This window comes from Dryas octopetala, chromosome 5 (genome assembly GCF_963921425.1).
Source record: "Dryas octopetala chromosome 5, drDryOcto1.1, whole genome shotgun sequence".
Lineage (NCBI taxonomy): Eukaryota > Viridiplantae > Streptophyta > Magnoliopsida > Rosales > Rosaceae > Dryas > Dryas octopetala.
Genome location: NC_141370.1, coordinates 15,013,318 through 15,023,346, shown reverse-complemented (window position 1 = coordinate 15,023,346; position 10,029 = coordinate 15,013,318). Strand labels below are relative to the sequence as shown.

At 37.2% G+C, this 10,029-nt stretch overlaps 2 protein-coding genes across 3 annotated transcripts; one reads left to right on the top strand and one right to left on the bottom strand.

Moving 5' to 3' along the window:
• Nucleotides 1-1,927: 1,927 nt before the first annotated feature.
• Nucleotides 1,928-3,440, top strand: DIM1B (Ribosomal RNA adenine dimethylase family protein). Its single transcript, XM_086245724.1, has 3 exons — nucleotides 1,928-2,392; nucleotides 2,465-3,098; nucleotides 3,280-3,440. Exons 1-3 carry the CDS (start codon nucleotides 2,003-2,005, stop codon nucleotides 3,438-3,440), a joined length of 1,185 nt encoding a protein of 394 aa, XP_086101850.1. The 5' UTR covers nucleotides 1,928-2,002.
• An 812-nt stretch (nucleotides 3,441-4,252) lies between these two features.
• ROT3 (Cytochrome P450 superfamily protein) lies at nucleotides 4,253-9,534 on the bottom strand. 2 transcript variants are annotated; one of them, XM_086244464.1, is made up of 9 exons: nucleotides 9,158-9,534; nucleotides 7,517-7,853; nucleotides 7,242-7,391; nucleotides 6,689-6,967; nucleotides 5,524-5,613; nucleotides 5,297-5,375; nucleotides 5,067-5,173; nucleotides 4,791-4,927; nucleotides 4,253-4,615 (listed from the first exon to the last, which is right to left on the bottom strand). In XM_086244464.1, exons 1-9 carry the CDS (start codon nucleotides 9,382-9,384, stop codon nucleotides 4,522-4,524), a joined length of 1,500 nt encoding a protein of 499 aa, XP_086100590.1. In that variant the 5' UTR covers nucleotides 9,385-9,534; the 3' UTR covers nucleotides 4,253-4,521. The 2 variants fall into 2 exon arrangements, with proteins under 2 accessions (XP_086100590.1, XP_086100591.1); XM_086244465.1 differs by having other exon boundaries at nucleotides 4,791-4,924.
• Between the last annotated feature and the right edge of the window lie 495 nt (nucleotides 9,535-10,029).

Sequence of the window (10,029 nt, the reverse complement as noted above, 5' to 3'; positions counted from 1 at the left end):
CATTCCTTCATCTACAAGACTTGCATGCATAGTTTACTTTTTGAGCCCATCATTATCTTCGTGACGATCTTCTTCCTACTATGGGTCCTAGATGTTGGCCTTCATTATTCTTAAGGTACTATGGCATATATATATTGGAATTATGACCTTACCCGAAACTAACTAATCACTTTTCTTCATAAACAACACCACACTTGTAAAGTAGATTGGATACCTCACTTTTCTTCTTTTCTTGATTGGAGGGCCATCATCAAAGGACTAATAAAAAGTTGAAAAACCGTTGGTTTAGCACTTAATTGGCGCCATTAAAAGTAAAGCTTTGGAGTTTCTTGCCTCATATTTACATTTAATTATTTTTTAGTATAAACAATAAATCCTAAATCCTTAATCTTAACTCATAAAATGATAGAATGATGTCATTTTTATCAAATGTATAATATCAACGTAAAAAGCATAAGTATAAGATCATATTTCATGAGTTTATTGTAAGTTTTTAACTTGATGCAAAATGTCGATGACCATTTATTCTAGTGAATGATACTTAATTTCTCTTTGTCGAAGAATGTCCCGAGTTTAAATCTCACGAAGGACAACTATTTCATAAAAAAAAAAAACTTGATGCAAATTAATTCAACCAATAAGCATGCATTTCCAATCATATTTCTTAGCAATTATTTATTTAATTTATAGCCTTCTTGCTTTATTTTGGTCGGAAGCAAGCAACATTAGTTGATCATATCCTCTCAAACGGTATGTATCGAAGGTTCCACCTCTCTAGGAATACAAAATTACTCCCAGCCATGATATGGTCTTTAGTTTGTCATTTAAAAGTTTAACATGGAACAACAAGCTAAGAAGATCGACTAAGCCTTGTAGTGATACCTCCCACACATATAATTAAGTCCCTGCAAAACAAAGCAAGCTTATGTAATCATTTTATGTTTTCCATGTTTTGAAAAATATAGAATGAAACTTATTGAGGATCACCCAAAACAAAGAAAACCCAAACCTAAGCTTGAAACAATTATTGTGAGTACTGCTCCATGCTCTAATTATGATCATCTTTATATATGAGACTTTGGGTTGGGCACGTAGCAACATATATACCGTTAAAACGTAACTATCAAGGATGGTGCATGTCTCTTTGAGTCTTTGTACAATTGCACGTATAAAATGACAGCATTGAGCATGGCAATAATGCTTCGCTACTTTATGTCGGTGCTTGCAGCTTAAGATTGCATATTATTATTAATTAAGGGAGTCTAATGACATATATGTTTAGTTAGCTGGCATGATATATATATTATATATATATGGAGGGAATATGAACTAGTCTCATTTCAAGTAAATTCTGATTTTATGTACGTAAACATGCTATGAATCATCATGTCCCTTGAGAATTCTGCCCAATGTAACATAATTATGTGTAGACAATTATCTTGACTCGTATAAAAAGCATCCAATAACTCATTGTATAAGGTATACAATAACTTTATATGCTCGTACAGCCACTAACTTGAGTAACTTAGACTATTCTGTTTCATTTTTAAGACTACATATTATTGGTTTAGTGATATCTATCTCTACTTTGTTGGAAGATATTTCAAGTTCAAATTACTCTCTCAGATTAAAAAGAGGGCACTAATTAAGGTCATCATATGTGGAATGAAGTAAAACTCCCAAGTATCCAGGTGTATACATCTACTGTCTTTATATTTCTTATCACGCGGCCTAACATGTGATGAAACTATTACGGGCCTTCTCAGGCCCAAACATTCTGAACCAGAAACCCAAAAAGAACGTATCCCATTTTGGTGCGTGTTTGGGTCAGTAAAGGGTAATTGGCCCATGACCCAAGGTTGCGCGCGCATTTGTCTTGCTCACCCGGCCGAGTAGCCTTTCAGTATCAAACTTGAGAACACAAACTCCCGGCAACTAAAATTTAAATGTCAACGGTCACTTCCCTGAGAAACCAAATTAGCGACTCACTCAAAATCTCCATATGCTTCGACTCCCGAAGTCTGTTTCCGGATTCATCCCCAGGCAGCGTTCACTTCGGCAGCTGCACGCAAAGCCCAGACATCGCTGTTATCCCCAAAACGACGGCGTATATAGGGATCGGAAAAGGGAGGAGGATGAAGATGGTTATTTGCACTTGTACAAGAGCAAAGGCCAACACCTCTTAACCAACCCACGCATTCTCGACAACATTGTTCGAAAATCCGCGATTCAACCCACCGACACAGTCCTCGAGATCGGACCCGGTACTGGAAATCTTACCCTTAAGCTTCTAGAAGCTGCGAAGAGCGTCATCGCCATTGAAATTGATGATCGGATGGTGGAAATTCTCCAGAAACGTGTTGCGGAGCGCGGGCTTCAAGATCGCTTAACTGTAAGTTACTTATGTGTTCGATGAAACGCCTCAATGAAATGTTTGAGCTTTTGCAATTTGTGGGTTTTACAGGTTATACGTAAAGACGCACTGAAGACGGAGTTTCCTGAGTTTGATCTTGTTGTGGCGAACATTCCGTATGGGATATCTTCGCCTCTGGTGGTGAAATTGGTGTATGGGGCAAAGCCATTTCGGAGCGCCACGCTGCTACTGCAAAAAGAGTTTGCGAGGAGGTTGTTGGCTGAGCCCGGTGACTCGGAGTTCAACCGCTTGGCAGTGAATGTGAAGCTGGTGGCGGATGTGGAGTTTGTCATGGATGTGAGCAAGAGGGACTTTGTTCCTTGTCCAAAAGTTGACTCGTCGGTGGTTATAATCCGTCCGAAACCTGAAGTTCCGAATGTGAATATGGACGAATGGCGGGCTTTTACAAAAGCTTGTTTTGGGAACAAGAATAAGACGCTTGGGGCAACGTTCAAGCAAAAGAAGAAGGTGATGGAGCTCTTGGGGTTGTCCAAATTGACCGGCGCAAATAGTGAAAGCAAAAATTACATTTGCAGCAACCACGATGATGGAGAAAGTGATCATGAAGAGGAGTGTTGTCCATCTTCTTGCTCGGAAATGGGAGCGAGTTCTTTCAAGGAGAAGTTAATAGGGGTTCTAAAATCAGCTGATTTTGAAGACAAGAGGCCTTCGAAGCTGTCGAATGGTGAGTTACTGCATCTACTTGCATTATTTAATGAAGCAGGAATATATTTTCATGATCAATCCAAGAGTAGGAATGTAGAGAATGAATCATTTAGTGACAGCTAACAGTTCATTGCTATTAACTACATTGTCTTCTCACAATCTCACTCACAGTAAAGGAAAATTTTTCTTCTACTTTGCAGTTTCCAAGTGGTTATGGTATCAAATTGAGGCTCTAACTCTGAATAAAAGGGTAATCTTACTATACTATTATAACATTATTACTATAAGGCCATCAAGCATAAAAGTCTCTGGAGAGACATACTACTTTCGAACTATGACAATAAGATTGTCCATGGTTTAACACAGGGTAGGCTACACACCATTTAGGCTTTTCTGGGCTGTTGCAATCCATCCTAGTCCATAGGTTGGTTGCGCTGGGTTATAACCCACTTTCCTACTCCCTACCGACACCCTTACATGAATGTCCAAAAATTAATAAATTTAGCCCATCCTAAAAGCTGTTCTAGCTCCACCATTGGTATCAACCTCGGGTTTTTTTTTTTTTTTTGTGTGTGTAGTTAGGCTTGTTCGAATATTTGGTTTTAGGTTTTAGTGTGTGAAGGCTTTAGAAAATGCCTGTAGAGACTAGAGAAAGCTTGTGAGGATGAGTGTATTTGGAATCCTATATTGAAAATAAATGAAGAGGAGAAATTATTTTTGTTGTGAGAGAAAACACTTGCAAATCTTCTGCTTCTTCATTTAGTGATTCAGATCATCATCGCCGTAGATAACACTTTTTGAGATGGACAAGGTAAAATTATTGGGTTTTTCTGGGTTTGTGATTGATCTTCATTTATTCTGTTTAGCTTATTTGTCCAGCAATTTTATTTGATGCTAGGAATTGGAGACTAAGGTCTTGAAATCCCCAACAAACTTGTCACTGTCTTAGACACTACAAAGGCATTGTGATTTAAGTTAGGGGTAGGCTTGGACATGTCACCTTTGCTACCAATTATGGTACTGTATATGGCTCCACCAGCTTAATAATATTGAGGGGTGGTACTGGAACCTGTATTCAGAATAGGGCCAAAGCATCGTAGCCTTTCTTGTAGTACATAACCGCCAAAGTTATTATCAGATCAAACAGAAAAAATTAATAGATGGGGACTTAGATATGGAGTTAAGATTCATTCATCCCCCACTGGCATTCAATTTTTTAAGGACCTAAGGGCCCAAAAGCACCTGCTATTACAAAGATGGTGACACCAGAACTAACTCCTACAAAATTAAATAGACCCCATCCTCTCCTAGCTGTCAGTACAAGGCTACAGTGCAACTCCGGATATATATCAGGATTGTTCTCCTTTTTATATATAAAATTTATTTTTTATTTTTAGCTTAAGATATACTGTACAGAATTTGAATTTCCTTGATGGGCTAATTCAAACGGTGGTTGTGGATGTGACTGTAATAGGCAGCTTCCTCTTCATCTTGACTGTTGGGAAGTGAACAATGTCATCCTTCTCTGCTACCCATCTGAAAGGAGGTATAAGTTAGGCAATTGATTAGCTCTTAATTATACTTTGCAATTGGACAAACAATTAATGGACTTAATGCAGCAATTAGGTTTGGACCATCTGGTCAAATTACATTGTGTTTTTAGGAACAATGTTAATTTGCTATATACTTGCATTGGGGAAGAATATAATACCTATAACTGGTGACAAGATGATGAATGAAGATTGATAATTCGAGTCTGGATAGCTCCCAACCAGGGCACAGCCTCTGCCCTCCACCAAATGGTGTAAAACTAGTACTGTAGCTTAAGGTAGAAGTTTCTACCTTCTGCTGTCAAAGAAAACATGTATAATACATATTATATATGCATAAATACACATGCACACTCACAAACATAGAGTACTGTGTAGCCACTCCTCTCCAAAAAGTTAAATTAAATAAATAGAAAAAAATAGAACAATATGTTTACCTCCCATCTCCATGGATCAAACTGATATGGGTGTTCATAGTTCTCTTCATCCATATGAACAGAACTTATGGATGCCATGACACACCATCCTTGTGGTATCAAATACCCTGAAAACCATTTAAAAAAAAAAAAAAAAATTAAGCAAAATGACAATACTTCAACTGTACACGTATATATCAATTATTTTCTGTTTTTTTCTTTTTAAAGGAAAAAAAGACTAAAGAACTGACCTTGGATTTCAACATCTTTCTGAGCTTTTCTCCAAATAGCATTGATAATATTTGCCATTCTGAGAGTCTCACTTATCACCTTGAGGAAAATATACAATAATTAACATCTTGGGCATCATAACTTTTTCCCCCCTCTTCATATATGAATGCATTATGCATATTGTCATCATGATGAGGCTGTAAATAGTAAGACATTGTATATTGGCTTTCTACCATTGGGGACTCACATTTTGAGTAAAAGGCAGGGACATGTAATCAGTCCATGCATAATTTTCTGAGGATTCAATCTTCTGTCTCTTCAATTCCATGTTCTCCTCCTGCATTGCAGTACACAGATATGATAGCATAACGCATTAACCAGATGACAGGGTCTTTCACTTTAATATCGAAGCCAAAATTTTAAGGGCAGCTTATCATCAGTTTCCTTTCACTAAAATGACCATCATCAATTCTTCTTAGGTGTATATGGAAAGCTACTTTTGCAGATATACAGCAATGCGCCAATGCTACTCAAAATAAAAAACCAGCTTGATTTTCATTCTATACATACAAGACTGTACCACACCAAACAGCTATTAGATTCATCTTCCACTATATGATGATCCTGTAACAATTGCATTTAGGGACACATGGGGTTTTGACCAAAAAAAAAAAAAAAAACCCCTTTGAATTCAACTTTTTTGTTTTCAACTCTCCTGTATAAGATTAACCTATCACGCCCCGGGTCCAAGGCGTGACATGACCTATTCAAGAGAAATCAAAAAGATAGTTGAGCTTTTTTGGCATGCGTATTAATAAATAATAATGTCATTAATTAATTATATATACTGGTATATTTGGACCACCCATACATACCTTGTCTTCAATATGTTTAAAAATCTGACATTGTACTTTTATTATTATAGCCATTAGCCCCCATACTTATATGTAAATATACAATACCCACATGGGCCACATACATATAAATTATAATTTCTTATTTTTTTAACATGTAAATTATAATTTATAATACTGACAATATGACATGGCAGCTGAGTGAAGCTGCTGAGGCTAAAGTGTGCCTGTGATAATTAGTAGTCCTAGTGGTCGCAAACTCGCAAGTCGCAAGTCGCACAGCAACGTAGTTAATAATAGTGGTCCTAATCTGGCAGCCGTCCAAATCGTACGGCTGAAAAGCGTCCACTCTACAAAGTGGGCCCTCACACTCGCTCTCCGTGTCAAACTCGTACGTGCATTCGAGTGGTATAAATTATAATGAAATGCAGTGAAAGGGACCTCTTTTAAAAAACAAAGTCAAACACTTCGGAGGTAAAGCCATTGGGCCCATCGGCCCAGCATCGAAACAAGATCAAATCCTAACCGTTGGATTAACAAGCAATATGGTGTACGTACCCTTAGCTTGTCTAATGCGACGGGGCTGTCACTGAGGTATTTGACGGCCAGGGTCATGGCCATAGGGACAGTCTCCTCTCCCGGGATCATCATCTCTATGATATTCCCTGCGATGAAATCCAACGGCAGCCGTTGGGGGTCGTTTGAGTCAACGCTATCCCGTAAGAGCACGTCCACCGCGTCGTTGACTGGACCTCTTTCTTGGGTACTACTATTTTCCATGGCCATCTTTCTCTCCTCTGCTATCTTCCCCACCATCTTCAACAACCGCTCCCTAGCCTGCATCATTGCATCCACACTAATAATACCAACACAATAAAGCTAATAATAATACAATAATGTGTCGGAGTATTCTACTTGTTACAAATAAATACGATATAAAGTGATCGAGTTTAAATTTGAATAAACAAAGTTCTGTCACATTATTAGATGAACATACTTTGATGAGTAGCACTGTAGCAGTGCCCGAAAGTGAAATAGTACCTAAAGTAATCATAATTGAAACAAAACCCTACATCATCTTTCTTACACAGACACATACATAGCTTTTTACCTTGAGTGATTTATATAGTCTAGTTCCAGGGAGCTTGATAGGTATGCATATTAAACCTTTGATGAATTCTTCAAATTCTTTCTTGAGAAGTTTCAAATCTTCACCAGGACCAACACTCATTAAAACTTTAACCAGAACTTCAAAGGTAATCTGAAACACCCAAAAAGGCAAAAATTAAGCTAGTGTAGGGTTAGTGCTGTCATATATATAGCAGTACAATTATATAATAAATGGTATTAATTGGCATGCAGTAAAAGTAGTAGCTAGGGAGGGACCTTTTGGGTTTCATCTTGAACGTAAATGGGCTGATGATGGTGCATGTGTGGTCTCCAACGAGCCAAGGTGAGCTTGACTGAGTTCTCAATGTCTCTGGTGATTCGGGCTTTGAATTGTGGGGATTTGAGGAAGCCACCGATAAGTGCATGCAGTCTCTTGTGAAGGTTTCCATTAATTTGGAGAATAGAATTTTTTCCCAGTAGCTCTTTTATTGATTTTGGGTAGGCAGGAATGAAGGCATTGCCATGGTTCTGTAATACCACCTTGTTCACTTCGGCATTTGTGGACACTATGATTGGGGTTCCCAGTATGTGTGTTTTGAACACCTTCCCGTACCTGTATTTGTATAAGATCGAGAGAGGGAGAAAAGAAAGAGAGAGATTGTTATAAAGAGAGCTTCTTTGGTAAAATATTTGTATGGTATACAAACATATCTTATGATAAATAAAAAATCTATATTCCAACAGTAAAAAGATAAACTCTTCAACATCCAAAGATCAAATGTATAAGTATATGACATGTAATGGTTGTATTGTACAATTTTTCTTATCATGATTTACTTATAATTAATTTGTTAGCAACTTGATTATAGGAAGAGAGGGGGATTTTATTGGGAGGCTGAAATGTATGAAGAATAGGCTGAAATGTGGTAGTAATGCTGGGTGTGCCTGCAGAAGCAATAAAAGTTTGGGGAGTCTAAGGCCTAGTGTTACTAGTTAGTGCAGAGCAGAGCAGACTAGCAGAGCAGGCTTTTCTTTCTTTCTTTCATTCATTCATTCATTCATTTACTTGTTGGGTGTTCTTTTTTCCCTCTTGGGTTTCTTTCTTTGTTTTGCTATTGTCACCACCTGTCATGAATGAACAAATCCTATTCTTTTATGCTTTATTTATATATGTTGGTAACACTCACAATCTCTACTTCTTTTTTTAGGTGTGGTAGGCAGATTAAGACATAGTTAAAACTTTATCTAACATTAGTATAAGTTTTGGTTCGGTTCAATAACGTTATCCCCTAACTTTCCTTCTTTCTCATCTTTTTTGGTACATGTTAGATGATTCTCATTAAAAGCTATAGCTTTACCCATTCGAATCTCTTTACCACACGAACCGATCCAAGACTTAAAAAAAAAAGGTATTTGGACAGTACTTATATTTATATATATACACACGCATTAAACAACAATTAATCAATGGTTGAATGTTTGGGAGTCAAGTCAAAACAGTAGCCCAAATACTGATAATTCCTGCTACTACTTGCTTCAATCTCTATATGGTTGATCATCAACATGCATCAATAATATTGATACTATATATGTGTCTTTATCATTGACAGCATACGCAGGAGAGAACATATCTGTTAAGTATATCAGATGTGGTTTGAGAGAAAGAAAGATGCCATTGTGATTAAAATATTTGCACGCTTTACATAGTGTAACATTAACACCATAATCACACGATTAGGATAATCAAATATATAGTTTTGGAATCAATAAAAAATAATTATTTTCGGAAAAATACAATTAATTTTTATAAGCACCTACTAATGGAGGAGACAGGGAGATCAACAACAAATCTGAGTGAAGAAGGTATTGGAGGGCAGAAAATGATGATGAAGATTGAAGAAGAGAATGAAGGCTTACAGAGATCTGCGTTTTTCCATGAAACTGACAGGTCGAGAGGTGTAGCCACAAGCAATGAAGTCAAGGGTTTCTCCTATCAAAGGCCAACCTAACTTCCCTTTGGGAACTCGACCCTTTTTGTAATTCTGGCTTTTGTTCTTCTTCTTCTTCTTCTCCTCGTTAACCCAATACCATGTTCCTACTATAATTAATCCCACCAAAACCCAGCTTCCTATAACCCCTTCCATCCTCACAAAAAACCTTGTTAGTTAATTTCTCTTTGATTGAACACCTTGTAATGTAATGTAACCCTAGCTATATATCTAGTTGTAGAAACTAGAAACTGTAACCTTTTTTTGAGGTAACCCAGCTTCTCACTCCATGCAGCTACCTAGCTAATTAGCTCTCTCTGGTCTCTCTCTATATATATGTGTGTGTGTGTGTGTGTGTGAGAGAGAGAGAGAGAGAGAGAGCTTCTGTGCTTGACAAGTCAATGGAGAAAGAGAAACTTCAGTCAATGGAGAAAGAGAAACTTCTTGTTTGTAGTTTGTCCTTGTGGCTGGCCTGGGGTAAATTGAATGGAGCTAGAGGGGGGGGAGATAGCTGTCTAGAGTGAGAGATTCGGAAGATCTAGGGGTTTCAACAATCATTAAATGAGGTGGCCATATTGGGTGCACCAAATGTGACACGATTCTTCATTTTGTATCGACTGGACTCCTCTGTCATTTATATACACATCCAACCCCACCAACAAAATATGAAAATTAATTGTCCCAATCAAGTTTAAGTTTAATTACAGAAAACTTAAAATTCAATTCATTTTATAAATTTTTTTAGATTAAAATTAGTAGTGATTTAAGATTTTTAGTTAAATTTTTTATTTTTCTTTTTTA